This window comes from Lepidochelys kempii, chromosome 1, assembly GCF_965140285.1.
Source record: "Lepidochelys kempii isolate rLepKem1 chromosome 1, rLepKem1.hap1, whole genome shotgun sequence".
Lineage (NCBI taxonomy): Eukaryota > Metazoa > Chordata > Testudines > Cheloniidae > Lepidochelys > Lepidochelys kempii.
In genome coordinates this window covers 209994463-210015620 of record NC_136380.1, presented here as the reverse complement: position 1 = coordinate 210015620, position 21158 = coordinate 209994463, and the positions used below count along the sequence as shown (strand labels likewise).

The 21158-nt window shown below is 44.6% G+C and overlaps 1 protein-coding gene across 1 annotated transcript in view; it reads right to left on the bottom strand.

Moving 5' to 3' along the window:
* Positions 1-21158, bottom strand: part of CASR (calcium sensing receptor) — a 175211-nt gene that overhangs the window by 12074 nt on the left and 141979 nt on the right. The window contains exons 5-6 of the mRNA XM_073310598.2: positions 12937-13167; positions 3898-4021 (exon numbers count right to left, since the gene is read on the bottom strand). Of these exons, the coding sequence (XP_073166699.1) occupies positions 3898-4021; positions 12937-13167 (355 nt within the window). The remainder of the gene's footprint in view (positions 1-3897; positions 4022-12936; positions 13168-21158) is intronic.

The window sequence follows — 21158 nt, the reverse complement described above, 5'->3', positions numbered from 1 at the left end:
GTCCGGACCCAGGTTCATTGTCGCATGTAGCGATTTCTTCATGAGGAGAAATTTCAATCTAATGTCCCTTTCTTTCTGGCTCTGGGTTTCACGCCAAGACAAATGGGAACATTTTTGAGGGACGTGTCCCTCTCCCTGACAAAGGATACACTGCAGGTGGCCATCTGTTATCAAGAAGACGGCGCCACACGAATCACACCTCTTAAACCCGGAAAAGCCGGGCATAAGAGTGAATGGAAAAGGCTTCCTGGTTGGCAAGGGCAGGAAGCGGCGGAAAACAGAAACCTAAATTATGAGAAGAACTGTAAACATAGGAGGAAAATACTAACTAAGAGGGTATAGGAGAAGTGGGCTCTGCTAGTAGAGTCCGTCCCAGACCAAAGATGTTGGAGAAGGAACTGGGGTCGGTTGGATCGCACAGCGTGTGCGCGCGCGCTCTCTCTCATTCATATATATATATGAATGTCCCACATGCAGTGCAAAAGAGGGGAGGTGCCCATGTGCTGTCTGATGGGCACTGCTGATTAAGCTCTCCAAACCCAGGCGCAGGGGATGCTGCCACACCTACAGTCGAGCACCCACAGGGACATCACTTGAAGAGGAACTGCCTGCTACACCAAAGCCTGTAGACCCAAGTCCTGAACTGATGCAGGTTTGCCTGGGTTGCAGACACCTGACTTCGGAGGAGAAAGAATGTCAATGGCAGCTGAAACTCTGTATTGTGGGGTTCCAGGACATGCCCATGCCTCCGGTCCAGCTCAAAAGAGCTTGGAAAATGGACCAGTCCAAGTCCGGTACGGGGGTACAGCTTGGGCATTACCAGAGCTCCGTGCTCTAGAACCACCCTCACCCCTCAAGTAGAACCTGACCCAGGAACCATGGGGTCTCCCTGCATTTCTAATTGCTGCTGAGGTTGTGGGTCTTCAGGCAGGCGCAGCAGATCCCACCACAACTGCTGATGATAGATGTCCCTGTCAACTTTATAGGCACTAAGGTAGCCCAAATCATCCAGATCCCTCTCTGGCCAAAACCTACACCAGACCTGGTAGAAATGGTTGATGGGTCACCTCTGCTGTCAGGACTGGTGACCCAAAAGACCGGTTCCTTTAGAGGTCGCAGGGGAAGGGCACTAGGAAATAATATGTTTTGATGTGCTCCACTCTCCATTCTTCCCAATAATTCTTGGCACTCTTTGGTTGGAGCGACATGGCCTGCGTATCTCCTGGTGGTGGAGGAACATTTGCTTCTTCTCTAAATATTGCCAGAAAGTTTGCCTCCAACAAATCAACAACCCCCCAGGTTACCTGCAACCAGGGCCCCAGGGTCAGATAAGACCCTTGGAAGCGAGACCCCCGATGGCAGGGGCTAACCCAGAAAGGAGTAACTCCAGACCAGAACCTCAGCTTCCCTTACAGACACCGAGACTACCTGGGTGTGGTGGAAAAGAAAAACATGGATTCATTACCCCCACATAGGGACTACAACTGTCCAACAGACCTACAAACCAGGGCACAGCTGCCCTGTGGATAGATATACACCATGCCTGAACCAGAAATGGGGCCACTATGCATGTATATCCAGGAAAATCTTGTAAAGGGCTTCATTCATTCCAAGATTCACCTCTTCAGCAGGGGCACCAGTCCTCTGTGCAAGAAAAGAATGGATCACTGCACCCCTGCATAGACTATCGTCAGGTGACTATTTGTAACCAGTACCCCTTGCCCCTCATCCTGGAATTGCTGGACCTCCTGATGACTCACCTAGGTTCTGGGGCGCATACAATCTAGAGCACATAAGGCCTGGGGACAAATGGAAGACTGCTTTTTGTACCTGATACGGGCACTTTGAATACTCAGTAATGCTGTTTGGCTTAACCAGCACCTTCACAACATTTCAAGAGTTTGTAAAAAATATGTTCAGGGACATCTTGGACTGTATATGATCACCTATCCTGATGATATACTGGTGTTTTCTGAGAACCCTGAGCAGTACTGTCTGGTCTTCCCTGGAGACACTGATTGGCTCATGCTGGTATATAAACCAGAAAGTCATCATGAGGAGTTGTCCTAAGCAACAACACAGACTGTCTGCTTGCTTCTGCTCCGACCTTATCTTGCTGTGGATCCTAGACTCTGGCTTCTGACCCTGGTTCATCCCTGACTTTGCTACTTGCCAGTTGTCTGTAACCTGGTACCTGACCTTGGCTTCCTGGTATCCTGACCCAGCTTGACCCTGACTCCTCCACTTGCCTCCCACCTGCAACTTGGTGCCTGACCCTGACTTCGTGACCCTGTTCAACTGTGATGATACCAATTGTTTCCTGACCACTAGGTGGTAACTGACTGGTGCACATGGGCCGTCCATGGCCTGGTCCAGACACCCCCTCTGGGGTGAAGAGTGGCAGTTGCTTAACTGTGTACAGCAACACTATAAAACAGGTAAGCACAGGAAATGAAAAAGAGTAACATATCCAACTGAAATAGGAGAAGAAATTTAGAAAGGCAGAATGAAATCACCCAAGTTGGAATTTTACCAGGGCAGCAGAAACCGCTCCTTAAATCTTGAGAAAAGTGCCAGGGGATCTTTACTTCAGATCTTTAGAGGTCAGGATCTCTGCTTTCTATCTAATTCAAAATAAGCTATTATATGAATATTGATTTTAAGTTCTTATAGTATTTGAATCAAGAAATGTATGGTACCATATTCCCCTATTAAAGAATGGTAATTCATTTCTGATTTGCTGAGAATGTGATTCACACACATGGTAGTACACACATGGTAGCACATTCACACACATGCTGCAGCCTGGACTATGACACATGATGCCAGTGAGGGCAAGGAAACGGCTGTACTTTGGAGCGTAGAATGGTTTTGGATGCAGAAATTTGCTGACACAATAATTTGGTTTCATGGTCTGGGACGTGCCAACCCTGAGGCATCAGTCTGACTGAGACATTGGAAAATCAAAAATTTTCAATTTGCTCTAAAACTGTTATTACATTTTTCCCTCCAGAGTGGAACTGTATGGTTTAATCAGACTCTCACTTCAATAAGAGTTGAAGTGTGCCCACAGGTCATATCAATCTGCTTTATTTCCTGCAGAAACTGTGGAAGCCAATTTCATTAAGGGAAATGTTCATCTGTGCAGTGTGAATACAGGGGTGTCTGATTACAATGGATTCTGCTACAGAATGGACTTTATTTCCTGATAAAATGGGGAATATATAAACATATGAAAAGGTGGACGCAGATTGGAATTGTATTATGGAGCATTTCACCTACAGGTTGTTAGGGGACCAAAAGTTATTGCTATGGTGTGGTAGGAATACTGATGTCCGATTCCTGGGTACTATTTGTGGCTCTTCCACAGGCTTCGTGTGTGCCCTTAAGCAAATCCTTTCCCATCTCTCTTCCTTAGGAAACCTAACTGTGCAACAGGGGATAAGACTGACATGGCTCTGAGGGGGCTGAGAGCAGGGTTTCTTTAGCAGAGGTTAGGAAACGAATGAGCCCTGAAAACTGAACTCCCCTCTGCCCTTTAGAGAGGGTCCCAATTATGTCTATTGGCAGGGCCTTGAGGCAATTTGAACTAGGGAGGCTGCTGCATGTACTGTACATATTCTGGGGATAATTGAGAGGTTCATTCTTCAGGTCTGTGAATCTGGCAGCTTTCATCAGCACAAATTCACTTAAAAAAGGAATGAATAATTCTTCATGCATCTTTCCTATGTAATATTCTCTCAGAGGACTTTCCAAGGGAAATGTTCTCTGTTGCTTCAGCTCAGCATTATTCTAACAGACTAGAACAGTGGCTGGGAATTAATTGCACTTACAAATATAATCCATTGGTGGCGACTCACAGGAATCTGCAAACCACACACGCCTTTTCCATATTACCTGTTTCATCACTGTATTCCCCGTCAGAGCATTTCACGCATTGAAAGCAACAGGTGGGCTCTCCCTCGATGATACCTTTTCTGGTACCTGGGAGGCAATCCTTGCTGCAGTTAGAGACTGGCACCTGCAAGACAAAGAGCAGTCTAGTTAAACATGCAAATGCATGATCCAGAACCTTGCTGGGGAAGGGGCTCATACACACTCTACTCTGTGGTGAGAAATTACAAAATGTGCTAAGGTCAGATACTATGGTGATGAGCACAGTATAAAATTCTGGAGAGATACCTGTCCTGAAGATCTCTCTCTCTCTCTCTCTCTCTCTCTCTCTCAATATTCTCCAATTTTCTAACCCAAAAAATGTTGCAGCCAACACAGGGGAATTGTGTATTAGACCTAACAGATAAATAAGAACTGACCACAGAAGTAAAAGATAATTCTAACTTAGGTACAAGTGATCATGACTTGATCACATTTATACTGCACAAGCAGAAGTGCCGATTTCGCAAAGCTGAAAATAATTATGAGCTAAATCAGCTGGGATGAAGAATTTAATTAAAAAATATGAATGATAATTGGGAGTCATTTAAGAACACTGTACTAGATGCCCAAAAAGTCACAATCCTGCAATTGAGGAAGAGGACTGTGCAGGTTAAAAAACAATCTCGGCTAGAGGGGAAGTGAAGGAAGCTATAAAACAATAAAACACACACAGATGCACCAAATGGAAGAAAGGGGAAGTTGATAGTAATTAATATAAATCAAAAGTTAGGAATTGTAGAAAATTGATAAGGGAAGCCAAGGGACACACGGAAAAAGCTGTGACCAGCAAAAGTAAGGATAATAAGGCATTTAAAAATATATTAAGAACAAAAAGAATCTTGACAATGTTATTGGTCCATTACTAGACAGAAAAGGTAGAAAAATCAATAATAATGCAGAAAAGGGCAAAAGTGCTCAATAACTATTTCTCTTCTGGATTTAGGGAAAAAACAGATAATGCAGTCTCATCATATGGTGATAACACTTTCTCAATTCCACTAATATCTCAGGAGGCTGTTAAACAGAAGCTACTAAAGTTAGACATTAAATCAGCAGGTCTGGAAAACTTGCATCCATGAGTTTTAAAAGAGCTGGCTGATGATTGCACTGATCCATTAATGCTGATTTTCAGTAAGTCTTGGAGCAGTGGGGAAGTACCAGAAGACTGGAAGAAAGCTAATACTGTGCCAGTTTTTACTAAGGATAAATGGATTGACCTGGGTAATTATAGACCTGTCAGCCTGACATCAATCCCAGACAAAATAATAGAATCATAGGAGATTAGGGTTGGAAGAAACCTCAGGAGGTCATCTAGTCCAAACCCCTGCTCAAAGCAGGACCAACCCCAACTAAATCATCTCAGCCAGGACTTTGTCAAGCCGGGCCTTAAAAACCTCTAAGTATGGAGATTCCACCACCTCCCTAGGTAACCCATTCTGGTGCTTCAACACCCTCCCAGTGAAATAGTGTTTCCTAATATCCAACCTAGACCTCCCCCGCTGCAACTTGAGACCATTGCTTCTTGTTCTGTCATCTGCCACCACTGAGAACAGCCGAGCTCCATCCTCTTTGGAACCCCCCATTTAGGTAGTTGAAGGCTACTATCAAATCCCCCCTCACTCTTCCCTTCTGCAGACTAAACAAGCCCAGTTCCCTCAGCCTCTTCTCATAAGTCATGTGCCCCAGCCCCTTGATCATTTCCGTTGCCCTCCACTGGACTCTCTCCAATTTATCCACATCCTTTCTGTAGTGGGGCCCCAAAACTGGACGCAGTGCTCCGGATGTGGCTCACCAGTGCCGAAGAGAGGGGAATAATCACTTCCCTCAATCTGCTGGCAATGCTCCTACTAATGCAGCCCAATATGCCATTAGCCTTCTGGGCAACAAGGGTACACTGCTGACTCATATCCAGCTTCTCGTCCACTGTAATCCCCAGGTCCTTTTCTGCAGAACTGCTGTTTAGCCAGTCGGTCCCCAGCTTGTAGCGGTGCTTGGGATTCTTCCGTCCTAAGTGCAGGACTCTGCACTGGTCCTTGTTGAACCTCATCAGATTTCTTTTGACCCAATACTCCAATTTGTCTAGGTCACTCTGGACCCTAATCCTACCCTCCAGCATATCTAACTCTCCCCCACACTTAGTGTCATCTGTGAACTTGCTGACGGTGCAATCCATCCCATCATCCAGATCATTAATGAAGATGTTGAACAAAACCGGACTCAGGACCAACCCCTGGGGCACTCCACTTGATACCAGCTGCCAACTAGACATCGAGCCGTTGATCAATCCCGGTTGACCCTGACAATCTAGCCAGCTTTCTATCCACCTTATAGTCCATTCATCCAATCCATACTTTTTTCACTTGCTGGCAAGAATACTGTGGGAGACAGTATCAAAAGCTTTGCCAAAGTCAAGATATATCACATCCACTGCTTTCCCCACATCCACAGAGCCAGTTATCTCACCATAGAAGGCAATCAAGTTGGTCAGGCATGATGTGCCCTTGGTGAATCCATGTTGACTGTTCCTGATCACCTTCCAGCAACTGATACTGGACTTGATTAATAAAGAATTCAACCCATGCAAATCAACATGGATTTACAGAAAATGGATCATGTCAAACTAACTTCTTATCTTTTTGATGAGATAAATTTGGTTGATGTAATTTACTTAGACTTCTGTAAAGCATTTGACTTGGTTCCGCATGACATTTTTATTAAAAACTGAAATGACATAAAGTTAACATGGCAAACACTAAATCGATTAACAACTTGCTAACTAATAGGTCTTAAAATGCAGTTGCAAATGGGGAATTGTCATCAAGCACATCAGTTTCCAATGAGATCCCTCAGGGATTAGTTCTCAGCCCTACACTGTTTATAATTTTTATCAATGACCTGGAAAAAAACATAAAATCATCTCTGATTAAGTTTGCAGATGACTTTGTGGGGACAAAATTGGGGAACTGATAGATAATGAAGAGGACAGGTTAGAGATTAAGAGCAGTCAGGATTGCTTCGTATACTGGGCACAAGCAAACAATATGCATTTCAATATGGCTAAATATAAATGTATAAATCTAGGAACAAATAATGGAGGCCATACTTACAGGATGGGGGAGTGTATTCTGGGAGGCAATGACTCTGAAAAACACCTAGGGTGGCAGGGTTGTGGTGGATAATCAACTGAACATGAGCTCCCAGTGTGTGACACTGTGGCCAAAAGCTCTAATGCTATCCTGGATGAATAAACAGGGGAATCTCAAGTAGAGGTGCAGAGGTTATTTTATCTGTGTATTTGGCAATGATGAGACCACAGCTGGACCTGTCCAGTTCTGGAACCCACAATTAAAGAAGGATGTTGATAAATTATAGACAGTTCAGAGGATAGCCATGAGAATGATTAAAGGATTAGAAAACATGCCTTATAGTGACAGGTTTCAGAGTAACAGCCGTGTTAGTCTGTATTCGCAAAAAGAAAAGGAGTACTTGTGGCACCTTAGAGACTAACCAATTTATTTGAGCATGAGCTTTTGTGAGCTACAGCTCACTTCATCGGATGCATGCCGTGGAAACTGCAGCAGACTTTATACACAGAGAATATGAAAAAATACCTGAAATGAAATGAAAAAAACCTGGATTTGTGCTGGAAATGGCCCACTTGATGATCACTTTAGATAAGCTATTACCAGCAGGACAGTGGGGTGGGAGGAGGTATTTTTTCATATTCTCTGTGTATAAATAAAGTCTGCTGCAGTTTCCACGGCATGCATCCGATGAAGTGAGCTGTAGCTCACGAAAGCTCATGCTCAAATAAATTGGTTAGTCTCTAAGGTGCCACAAGTACTCCTTTTCTTTTTGCGAATACAGACTAACACGACTGTTACTCTGAAACCTGTCATTGATAGCCCTGGAGACTAAAATCTGCTGAGACAACATGTGTAACCGAAAAACTGTCCTCCCTCAACCAGCCTTATCAGTATTCTCCACTTTTGTGTTTGAAGGACCATTTCCAGGGAGTAGAAGGTAGACCACAAGTCTTTGTAATCTCTGCTGCATAATGGACACTAATTCTACTGGAAACTCATATTTAGGGTACTATTTTTAGCTTTTAACAGATAAACACCAATAAAACACCCTCGATTAGGAAAAAAATGAAATCAGTTAGAAATGGTTTCTCAATTCATGCTTACTACACCTCTTTCCCAGTGAAGTTTGTTTATACAGGTGATATCCCTGCTCCCTGGCTTGTATATAAGGGCTTGTCTACACAGAGCAGCAATGCAGACTACTGGGGTGTGATTTCTAAACTGCACTAATGTGTTGTGCATTAATTGGTTGGTATACAATCTACTGGCGCACACTAAAGGTTCTCTATTGTGCTCTAACATAGTGCTGTTTGAAACAGTACTATGCCTGTGCGTGTGTGTGTATATATATACATATATATATATATATATATATATATATATATAATGTAGAAAAAGCCTTGAAGAAAATCCAATTTTTGGCCATCTACATAGAACCCCAAAATTGCTAAAAATAAACCCTGAAAAATGAAATTATTAAACCCCGAAAAACAGAAGCCCAACTGATGTTACTCATAACATCTAAGTGTTATCAGCTGGTAACAAAAGTCAGTTCTTAGTGGCCTGAATTTGAATTAGCAGCCTAGAGGTGAAAGGTTCTAGTTACCATGAAACAAACCGCTGAGTCAGCCTGTCCCCTTGATATTGCATGATGATTACGAGTAACTAAAGCAAAGTAAAATGATTTCTTGCCACTCACTTTTACCCAATATCCCCTCCCACACAAATCCCCCCTCCAACATTGAATAAAACTAATTAATTAACTATATGAAAAATATACACTACCCTGAGAAAAGGTTTAACCCCCAAAAGGGAGAAGGGCTAGATTTTTAGGTACTTAGGTGCCTAAAATTGCAGATAGGCATCTAAGGGGATTTTCAAAAGCTCCTAGGCACCTAACTGCCATTGAAATGAAGGGAATTGGGTGCCATAGGCTAGGGACTCAAAGGGACTTAGGTGCCTAACTGCCACTGAGATCCTCAAAACACCTGGAACCTCAATTCGCATGGTGCCTAAGTTTCTGTCGGTGGCCATGCACAAAACTGCCTGCGTTCTGATGCTGATAGTTGCTTAGTGGGCTAGCTCATGCCGAAGTCCCAGCAAGATTCACAAACTTAATGTTCTCTGCCTCTGTCATCTGTGGGGCCTGATCTGCTAGGTGTGCTCACAGTATGCCCAACCCTACAAAAGACAGCTGGGGACAACCAGGTGGGGACTTTTGGGGCTGGCAAAAATCTATCCAATAGCACAGAGATTAGGCTACCTGCTATAGTCACCAGGGATGCAGGAGACTTAGGTTTCAATACCTAATTTGGAGCAGGGACTCAAACTTCCACTCCCATGTGAGTGCCCTAATCACCATGCTCAAGGGTGGGTGTGTCTCTATCTGTCCTTTGGGAGCTGTTCCACTTTATAGAAATAATTGAATATTACTAGGAGCAGGGTCTTGACTGACTTTCCTACCTCTCGGCTGAGTGCCCTAATCAGCAGGCTACAGAGTCAATCTCTTTCTCTCTTCATCTGGCTCAAGGCGTATGTAATTATTTACACAAAAGGGTACGTCTGGGAGCCTGACTCTGGGTCGCAAATTCCACTGAACAGCAGGGTGCCTAGGAGTTAGGTGTGGAAGTGCCTAAATCCCTTTGTGGATCTAGCCCCTTGGCACTTTTGAAAATCCCACTAGGCATCTAGCTGCATCTTTAGGCTCCTAACTACCTTTACAAAACTGACCCAAAGTGCCAGAGACTCCATGAAGTCCACAAAAGATAATGCTATTGCTTTTGATTACATAAGGAAGCTGTATAAAACCCTAAGACAGATAGATGGTTGGAAAGATCAATAGATCACTAATGAATCAATAATAAACTGTTATACATAAAGAAGCCTTTCATCCTCAAGGGACTTTAAAAGCTTTACAAACTTAAAACATATAGAGAAACATAGGGGTTACTACATCCATCCTGATCCAACTCAACCACCTCTGTAATAGAACATAACAGCTATTTCATGGGGTATAATAATACCACAGAATAGTATAGGTCAGGAAGTGATGATGAATACTGTATTCAACTGATACTGCAGGGGGACCTTAAACCAGAAGAATGTAATTACCAAATCTAGAATCTAGCCAGAAAATTTGGGCTCACATTACAACTTTTGGGGAAAGTGCCAGAGGATCTGTATCATGACAGGTTTCAGAGTAGCAGCCGTGTTAGTCTGTATCTGCAAAAAGAACAGGAGGACTTGTGGCACCTTAGAGGCTAACAAATTTATTAGAGCATAAGCTTTTGTGGGCTACAGCCCACTTCATCGGATGCATAGAATGGAACATATAGTAAGAAGATATATATACAATACAGAGAAGATGGAAGTTGCCATACAAACTGTAAGAGGCTAATTAATTCAGATGAGCTATTATCAGCAGGAGAAAAAAACTTTTGTAGTGATAATCAAGATGGCCCATTTAGACAGTTGACAAGAAGGTGTGAGGATACTAAACATAGGGAAATAGATTCAATGTGTGTAATGACCCAGCTACTTCCCGTCTTCACTCAAACCCAAGCTAACAGTATCTAGTTTGCATCCGACGATGTGAGCCGTAGCTCACGAAAGCTTATGCTCAAATAAATTGGTTAGTCTCTAAGGTGCCACCAGTACTCCTTTTCTTTTTGCGAATACAGACTACTACGGCTGTTACTCTGAAAGGTATCTAGTTTGCATATTAACTCAATTAGCAGTTTCTTGTTGGAGTCTGCTCCTGAAAGCTCTTCTGTTGCAAAATTGCCACCCTTAAATCTTTTACTGAGTGGCCAGAGAGGTTGAAGTGCTCTCCCACCGGTCCTTGAACGTTATGATTCCTGATGTCAGACCCGTGTCCATCCATTCCCCTGCGTAGAGACTGTCCAGCTTGGCCAACACACATGGCAGAGGGGCATCGCCAGCACATTACAAAAGTGATTTTCACTACAAAAGTTTTTTTCTCCTGCTGATAATAGCTCATCTTAATTAATTAGCCTCTTACAGTTTGTATGGCAACATCCACCTTCTCTGTATATATATATATATATATATATATATCTTCTTACTATATGTTCCATTCTATGCACTCGATGAAGTGGGCTGTAGCCCACGAAAGCTTATGCTCTAATAAATTTGTTAGTCTCTAAGGTGCCACAAGTCCTCCTGTTCTTTTTTTTAGAGGATCTGTAATGATCCGAATGGGCTGGCACCTCAGTTTTTACATCTCTTTTGAAATGAAATTTATTGCTGCTGCTCCCAGACCCAGAACTTTGGCCTCTGAACTTGCCTAGGGGATATAAGAGTCAACTACTCAAGGATGGCAGGGAGAGATCTAACAGGGGCCTATTGGACAGTTGCAGGAACTGAAAGCAACTGGACGATCATAGGGAGAAAGGGTCTGTTGAAGGTAACACTGTTCAGTATAGGGCTTGGGACATGCAACTCCACGGTTCTAGGCCTGTTGCTTATGGTCCCATAAACCTCTGAAGCAGTGTTCCAGTCAGGCATCTACTCCAAATAACACTGACCCATGGCATGGGTATAGGTCCTTCTATCCAAGGATCTCAAAGTATTCTGCAAACTTTCATCAGTGATTTTCCTGTTCCCCTTGTGCAAGTCAGTATTAATAGAGAAAGTCAGGCAGAGAGAAGGGAAATGACCTTGCCCAATCAATACGTCAGCGGCAGAGCTAGGAATGGAACCCAAGACTCCTGGCTCTTCAACTCCTGCCGTAGTCTCTCACTCACATTCCTTACGAATGTGTAACATGTATTCCCTCAGCTACTGTGACGTGAGGCAGTATCAGGGAAGGACTAGCTGAGTGTGGGGATTCTAGACGGATCTCTTAAAAGTTTGCCAATCTGAACTTTCATTTTAAAAAAGTGTAAATTTCTCGTAATGAATAAAACTTTCAAAAGGTGAAGCAAGTATAACTGATGCAGACTCTTCTGCTTGAGCTTTCAGAGACTGAAACAATAGCTTTGAGGTGTGAACTGTCCCATTAATTTCAATAGACGCTAAGTCAGTGGCTAACAATGATATTATTATGCTGAAAGATGCTAATAGCTGCAACTATTGGATCTAGGAGCCTATCTAGATTAATAGTGCAGCCCAGTTTGCTGTGCACCAAGTGTTCATCTAAACAAGCCCTAAAATCCAAAGTTAATCATAAACCTAATTAAAACCAGTGTGTGTGTAAAGTACCTATCAGGCTCAACAGAAGGGGCTGTAACATACAGTAAAGCAGCTGCAGAAAATGGAGGCTATTGCCTGAGACAACAACAAGGCAGCCCAGAAATAATTTAGGTAGATTAACAGACGTTTGCCCTTCTAGTAAATGCAGGGGCTCAATCAGGATATAGATTAAAGATCGTGGGTATTGGAGATAGGAAGCCAGCAGATAGATTTCTAGCCTCCTGAAAGGAAAAAATTCCCTGAGAGGAAGTAATGTGATAGAGTTTCTTGGGCACAGAGCTTGCTAGAGTGGCAGACCTGGGGATTTCTGAGCAAGGAAACTGCATGCTGTTGTTTGTTTCTACTGTGCTCAGGGAAATGGGACTTTATGTACATTCTCTTCTTAAAAAAACAACAACCCAAACCCAAGACTATACCGCATTTTGGCTAGCTAGTCGGGCCAAAAGGGGCAACACTATTTTAAATATCAGCATTCTTAATTAGGAGAGATTGAGAAGTGAAGCACTAGTCGAGGAGCATGGAAGATATATAAATTAAGATGAATTAGCCCTTAATAACACATGGTGGTATTGCAATGGAGGTGTGTGTGTGTGTGTGTGTATGACAGAGAGATTGTTCTAATTTTCTTGAAGAAAGGCTCAACTTTCAAAGATTTAGGAAGCACTGTAGTGAGGGGTTTAAGGTGATCTATGGCACTTACCTCCCTGGAGAATCCACTCCACAGGATTTTGTTTTCATTGATAAAGAGCCTCTCTCCCTTCTTGGCATAAACATTGTAGTGTCCGACCTCCTCAAACATGATGGAGCCGTCCTCTGGTGACAGGTGCCAATTGATTATCGAGTAATTCCCTATCAGGTCCCCAGACTCGTCAAAATCCACTTGCTCCCCCATGTTACTGGTGAAATTTAAATGGCGCAGATGCTTCAGTACCTAGAGAGAGAGACAAAGATGCCTTGAACACCTGCATGTAACCATCCTTCCCAGGCACAGGCCTTCTGGAGTATCAGCACAATACCCCCAAAACCCTACCACTTGAGGTGACTTCATTACCTCAGAGCAGTAGCAGGCTCCTGTCTTGTATGTGGACCAGTCACGAAATGAGGATATCACACCACTTAGCCAGCCTGTGACATACAAACCACACTCCCCACCTTCGCTTGGATCTTCACTGAACAATCAGTTATTGACTGACACAGAGATATTACTCAAAGCTCTTTTCTTCATTTTGTAAAAAATAAACTGCATTCCAGATGGAACATTAAACTACGTCTCTTGACAACTTGTAGGCCCTAGAGTTCTTGTGGCATTTTTCCAGAACTGTGTGGATCTGGCATCCTAGTCATATTGCAATATGAATAATTATATTATGCCTCTGTACATTCGCTCTGCAGTTTAGCTAGAGTATTCTTCACTTCCTGTCTTAAACTCCGACGTGCTGTTGGTGTGAGCAGTTAAACAATCCCAGGAACACTGGCGTTTCCATATCAGACAGGGCCATTTGTCCATTTAGTCCAATATCTTGTCTCTGACAGTGCTTAGTACCAGATGTATCAAAGGAAGGGACAAGGAACCCTGTATTGATAAGGAATAACTTCTCCTTATATGAAGTTTCTTTCTAATCCCTGCCAGTTAGTTTCTGCTTAATCCCTCAAGCATGATTTTTATATCCCTTATAGCATTTTCTCCTATTTACAGTAACTGTGGATGTTCAAATAAGTAATAAATAAGTATGAGCTACGAGAATAATTACATTTCTATAACATACTTAAAAGAACATATCTTGACACCTAGGTGCCCTTGACATCAGTTATAAATATATTACATAATCAAAATAACCCAATGAGCAGCACATTCCCCATTCCTATGCATGCAACCTCAAACAGCAAATCAAATCAAAACCAGGCCTGCCTATCTCAGCCTTCCAGTCAGGTGTAGCTGTGGGGAGGGAGGAGAGGGATGGAGACAGTAGCAGTTCCTCTTTTCTGAATCTGGAGCGGGGAGCTCACCTTGGATATGGAACAGAGGTTCCAAATCATCTCTCCCTTCCCGTCTACTCACAGCGTTGACAACACTTGAAGGACAAAGGAAGCTTCAGACAGAGATGCTGTCTGAAAGGAGTTCAGTCAGTAAGACTGCTAAAGCATGTGGTGAGAGAAACCTTTTGCTTTGAATTCACTTAGTTTGTTAAGTTAGGTGTTAGTTGCATTTTACCTTTCATTTCTTTGTAACCAATTCTAACTTTTATGCCTCATTACTTGTAACCGCTTAAAATCTCTCTTTCTGTAGTTAATAAACTTGGATTGAAGTATTTGGGAAACTCCATTTGAGGTAACAAGATTTGTGCATATCATTTTCTATCAATGAAATGATGAACTTTATATGAGCTTGTGTTGTCCAGGAGAGGGCTGGGCAGTACAAGATGCACATTTCTGTGCGGGAAAGTCTGAGACTGGGAGTTTGCTGGTGTTGCCCTGCAATGTAATTCATAGATGGCTGGCTATAGCACTCAGACAGTCTAGCTGGGAATTATTTACATGCTGGAGGCTGTGTGTGAGCGGACCGGGAGTGGTTGCTCTCACAGCAAAGCAGTGTCAGAGGCACCCCAGTTTGAAGAATTGAGGGGACACAGCTGTACATCAGTCCAGGTTGTACCCTGAGGAATGTGTATACTTGGTATCCCTATGTATGTAAATCCATAATTTGCTTTGTTGATCAGGTATTTTTGTATGTGCCTGTGACAGTCTACGCTATTACGGTCACCACTTTTACAAAACTATGATAAATCTTGTACAAAGTATGCCTTCTGAGGTATCACTGGAAAAGTCAATCTGTTGAACATTACTGTCCTGTTGATATGTATGTGTCATCATTGTATACGAAGTTCTGAGATTTTGCTATATGTTTGTTACTGAAACATGTTGTGAGTTTGAGAAACGTCCACTGACCAGTTCCCTAGAAATAACCAAGGAACTGCAAAACAAGCATTACATGTCAAGCCTCACGTATATGGAAGATGCAAGCAAGAATCTGCAATTCATGTGAAGGACTGGGTGTGAAACACGTAGACAATGGGGGCTTCCTAAACCCATGACACAGCAAAGATTTTTCCAGCATCTGGATGAGAGTATAAAGTAAGAGACAGTGACATCATCAGATCACATCTTGTCCCCCACTCATACTGAAGGCAACAAGATTGTTTGGAAAAAAGAAACATCATTGACTTGGGGGAAGTAGTCCTAACTGGAAAATTTTCCAGTGTGCACAGACTGCTGTAGACTTTTGGGTAAGAGAAAAAATGGTTACTTACCTTTCGTAACTGTTGTTCTTAGAGATGTGTTGCTCATGTAGATTCCATTCTAGGTGTGTGCGTGCCCATTTGCATGGCCGTAGGAGATTTTTGCCTTAGTGGTACCCGTAGGGCTGCGGAGCCCCTTGGAGTGCTGCATTCACACCACAGTATATCAGGTGTCTCCAGCCCTACGTCCTCTGTTCCTTCTTGCCAACCACTCCAAGAGAGGGGCAGGAGGGCGGGTAATGGAATGGACATGAGCAATACATCTCTAAGAACAACAGTTACGAAAGGTAGGTAACTGTTTTTATTTCTTCAAGTGCTTGCTCATGTTCATTCCATTCTAGGTGACTCACAAGCAGAATCAATGGAGGTGAGCTCAGAGTTCACAGTCTTGTAGCTTGCAGCACTGCTCTGCCAAAGCCAACATTGTTTCGAGCCTGCTGAGTCAGGGTGTAGTGTGACATGAATGTGTGGACCGACAACCAGGTTGCGGCCTGACAGAACTCCTGGATTGGCACCTGTGCCAGGAAGGCTGCTGATTGTGCCCTAGTCGAATGGGCTGTCACGATGGCTGGCGGGGGCACCTTTGCCAGCTCATAGCAAAAGCAGATGCAGGGTAGGATCCAAGACGAAATTCTCTGGGCAGACACTGGGCAACCTTTCATCCTGTCAGCGACAGCAACAAACAACTGCGTTGACTTATGGAACGGCTTTGTTCTATCAACGTAGAAGGCCAGTGCCCATTTGACGTCCAGGGTATGCAGCCTGTGCTCGTCATCCATAGCATGAGGCTTTGGATAAAGGACTGGTAAATAAATGCCTTGACCAGTGTGGAACTGGGAGACGATCTTGGGCTGGGTGCGGACGCACCTGGACCTTGTTCCTATAGAAGACATATAGGGCAACTCTGACATGAGCGCCCTGGTTTTGGACACCCTACAGGCTGAAGTTATAGTGACCAAGAAGGAGACTTTCCAGGAGAGAAGCAGGAGGGAGCAGGAAGCCAAGGGTTCGAAGGGGGGGGGACCCATGAGTTTGGACAGCACAAGATTCAAGTCCCAAGAGGGGACTGGGTCTCGGACATGCAGGTAAAGGTGCTCCAAACCCTTCAGGAAACGTCCAGTCCTGGGATGGGCAAAGATCGACCGGCCTTGAAGCAGAAGGTGGAACACCAAAATGGCCGCCAGGTGTACCTTGATCGAAGATAGTGACAGACCCTGATGCTTAAGCTGCAGTAAATAGTCAAGTATGTCCTGCAGTGGGGCCTCATCCATATGATCAGAGGCCCAACATGTGAACTGCTTCCACTTTGCCACGTAGGTCACCTTGGTGGTTTTCTGCTGCCCAGCAGGTCCTGCTGGACACCAGTGCAACACCCCCATTTGTCCGCACTCAGCTACACAGCAGCCAGGCTGTCAAGTGCAGCTACTCCAGGTTTGGGTACAGCAGGTTGCCATGGTTTTGTGACAGCAGATCCAGCCAAAGAGGTAGCTGCAGCGGCGTGGCTGTCAAGAGACTCAGAAGCATGCTGAACCAGTGTTGACAAGGCCACACCAGGGCTATGAGGATGATCAATGCTTTGTCTTGCTTTACCTTGAGCTGGACTCTGTGGATCAGCAGTACCAGTGGGAAGGCATACATCAGCACTCCCAACCATGGAATCAAGAAGGCTTCCAACAGGGGAGCCTTTGTCCCTGCACTACAGAGAACAGAACTGATGGCACTTCCTGTTCTGTCTGGATGCAGGGAGTCCTGGGGAGTCCCCAACCTGCATAAGATGAGGCTGACCACCTCTGGATGAAGCGACCATTTTTGGCGAGATGACAAGGTCCTGCTGAGGCGATTCCCCAGGATGTTCTTGGCTCCAGGCAGGTGGGCAGCTACCAGATGAATGGCATGCCGCACACAAAAGTCCCAGAGACTGAGCATTTCCTGACAAAGGGCTGAAGACCTGGCTCTGCCTTGCCTGTTGATGTAGTACATTGCGGCTGTATTGTCTATCAGGACCTGCACCACCCTGCCCTTCAGGTGGGGCAAGAACGCCTGGCAGGCCTGACGCACCACTTTTAGCTCCCTGGCAGGAGTGGGGGTCCCATACCGCTCCTAAGAGTCGGTGGCAGACCTTTCAGGGGACTGGACACCCCAGCCGGGGAGGCACGATCACGTGGCACCAGAGCAGTCTGATGGGCAGGCCTGGGTCCCTTGATAGATGACCCCTGGGCCTTCTTGCTCAGTGCCGGGGAGTGCTTCTTGGCCTTCTCCTTCAGCACCGGTGCTGGCGAACAGTGCCGTGAGGAGTCGGGTGCCGGCGGTGTGCTGCACATGGAGGCTGAGGCACTTGGTGCGACCTGCTCGGAAGCTGGGCAGAGTGTGGACTCCATCAGGAGAGTTATGAGGCGGATGTCCCGCTCCTTCTGGAGGCAGGGCCAAAAGTTTTTGCAAATCCGGCACTGCTCCTTTAGATGTGATGCCCCCAGGCACTTAAGGCAGCTGCTGTGGGAGTCACTCACAGGCATAGGCCTGCTGCAGTCTGAGCAGGGCTTGAACCCGGGCTTGTCCCACCTAGGGCAAAGTCCCGCTGGGATCCTAACTACTAAGTAACTCACACTTAACAACTATTTAAGAACTACTTGACAACTACTTAAGACTAGCAAAGCAAAGTATATACAACAGTCTTAAGGCATGAAACTTGAAATGGTAGACAACTGCTAGCTCTTGCTAAGCAAGAGAGAAACTCTGACTGACCACCATGGACAGTAAGAAGGAACTCAGAGGGTGTAGGGCTGGCGGCACCTGATTTACCGCGGCATAGGCGCTGACTCTGTGGGTGCTCCGGAGCTGGAGCACCCACAGGGAAACATTGGTGGGTGTGGAGCACCCACCGGCAGATCCCCACCACACCCCCCTGCCCCAGCTCATCTCTGCCTCCGCTCCACCTCTGCTTCCTCCCCTGAGCGGGCCAACACGTCCTGCTTCTCCCCCCTCCCTCCCAGCGCTTGCACTGCGAAACAGCTGTTTTGCATGGCAAGCCGGGGGGAAGGGGGAACGTGGCACACTTGGGGAAGAGGTGGGGCCAGAGCAGGGATTTGGGGAGGGATCCAATGGGGCAGTGAGGGGGCCAGGGGCAGGGCTGGGAGTGCGAGCACCCACCGGCACCAACAAAAGTTTGCGCCTGTGTACCGCAGCATGAGTGCGACACTCCAGAGGCAAAAATCTCCAATGGGCGCACACACACCTAGAATGGAAGCAACATGAGCAAGCACTTGAAGAAGAAACCTTATTGCTTCAAATTTGACTTAGCTTGATAAAGTTTAGGAATTAGAGTGTGATTTTATCTTTTATTTCTTTTTGTAACCAATTCTGCACTTCTATGCCTATACCACTTATAGTCACTTAAAATCTATCTTTCTGTAGTTAAACTTATTTTAATATTTTATCTAAGCCAGCGTGTTTTTGACAGAAGTCTGGGGAATCTACTCAGGTTACATATTCTTACTCTTTGATGCAATGACAAACTAATTAATGAGCTTACTCTGATCAAGGGAGTCTTGAGCAGTGTAAAGCACACATTTCTGGGGTGCAAGGCGGGGACTAGGCAAATGCGGGTGTCACCCTATACGTAATTCAAGAGTGGCTAGCTATAGCATGCTGGTATTTGTCAGGGGGTGACTTGCATGCCAGAGGCTGGGGTAAGTTGGCAAAGTGGCAGCTCACAAAGCAAAACAGGGCATAGTGCACACCAGACTGGCAAGTTAAGGGGGCACAATGATCCAACAATTCAGATTTGTACCCTGCGGCATGTCACAGTCCCCTTTATTGATGTGCTAGGAATTTATTGAAGATGAACTGACTTATGAAGCCTTTCACCTCTGTGAGAGAAATAGTGTAATGGGAGTACAGATCTAGTATAAATTTCAATTATTTCCATTTCAAATGGAATTCATATTCATAAGCTGTAAAGTAACTTTCTGCTTTAAGATGGACAGTTACTAAAGGACACAAACTGTGTAACCTTTTACCCAGTTAGACTATAATGGTTGTTAAGTTCCCAAATTCTCTTGTTTGCAAAGGAAAGATGTGACATCTGTCATGAGAGGTCTGAATTTATTTTTAATAATTGCTGATGAAAGCATGATTTTAGTGTGTTTCTTCTGTCAGAAACTTTTGCAACAAAATATTGCTATGGATGTTTGAGGCGGGAACAGATATCAGCGCATAACTGTTTGACCCAGAAGAGGGCTGTGGCAACTTCCGCAAAACTCTGATTCTTGTGCTTCTTTCATTTCTGATATTTTGGGGGTTCACACATACCCACTCCATGTGGTTTGAAACAATGGATATTTCAAGAAAAATGCTAGCTTTTCTAAATTGACATTATGCCAAAGTTTGCCTCACTTCAGCTGAATTGGGCCATGCTGCTGGAGTCCAAGGCATACTTCATACATGATTTAGACCCTGGAAGGAGCCATGAGGTGGAGCAAGCTAGAATTGCAACCGTAAAGGTGGAAGGCCTTGGTTCCTGTGGCTTAACATGACATCTGAACTGATGCTCCCACTTCCTGAGGCAAGCCTACAAGAAGACAACATTGAATGGGTTATGCCAGCCCCTGACCAGTCTGCCAGTATCCAAAAGGCCCTGCTAGCATGAAGCATAGTCCAAGCAACATTATCATCTGGTTTCTTAACTGCAGCTACAGCTCCTATTCCATAAGAGTCTGAGGACTGCAAGAGTTGGAGAGGTCAAACCCCTCTTATCTTAGGTATCTTGTTTTTCCTTTTTTCTACTTTTTCCTTTTGTTTTTATTAACTGGGAAACTTCCCACCCTTTTTATTATTTAGAATGTGAATGTGTGTCTGGTTGCCTGCATGTGTGTATGAGCCCACACGAGAAAGAAGCCAGACAGAATGAGTCTTCAATTCCAAAACAGCCCTAAACCGTGTCTCATAAACTCATTGAATGTGTGGTTCTTATTCTTTGCAAGTGTCCAAAGATGCTATGCTGTCAGGTACAGAGTGTTAAGTGAGAGCTGTTAAATTTCTGCTTATTGAAGTCTCAATAAGGTCTGAATCTGTGTTGGGGATGGAGAAAGGAGAGTGTAACAGTGAAATCCAAAGAAGACATTTTAATTGGCTTGTAGGTTGTAAGACTTAGATGTAAACAATAATTTGGTTTCAGTACTAAAATATTCAGCCAGCTAAATTGGTGAGTGAATTGGTGAGCATTGCTGTGAGTGAAGTTCTCTAATGGGGGGTTATAACTAGGCCCCTACCAAATTCATGGTCCATTTTGGTGAGTTTTATGGTCATAGGATTTAAAAAATCATAAATTTCATGATTTCAGCTATTTAAATCTAAAATTTCATGGTGTTGTAATTGTAGGGATCCTGACCCAAAAAGGAGCTGTGTGTGTGTGTGTGTGTGGGAGGGTCGCAAGGTTATTGTAGGGGGTGTTTGCGGTACTGCTGCCGTGACTTCTGCGCTGCTGCTGGCGCTACACTGCCTTCAGAGCTGGGTGCCTGGCCAGGAGCCGCCGCTCTCCGGCTACACAGCTCTGAAGGCAGTGCAGAAGTAAGGGGGCAATACTGTGACCCCCCTGCAACTCCCTTTTGGGTCAGGACCCCCAATTTGA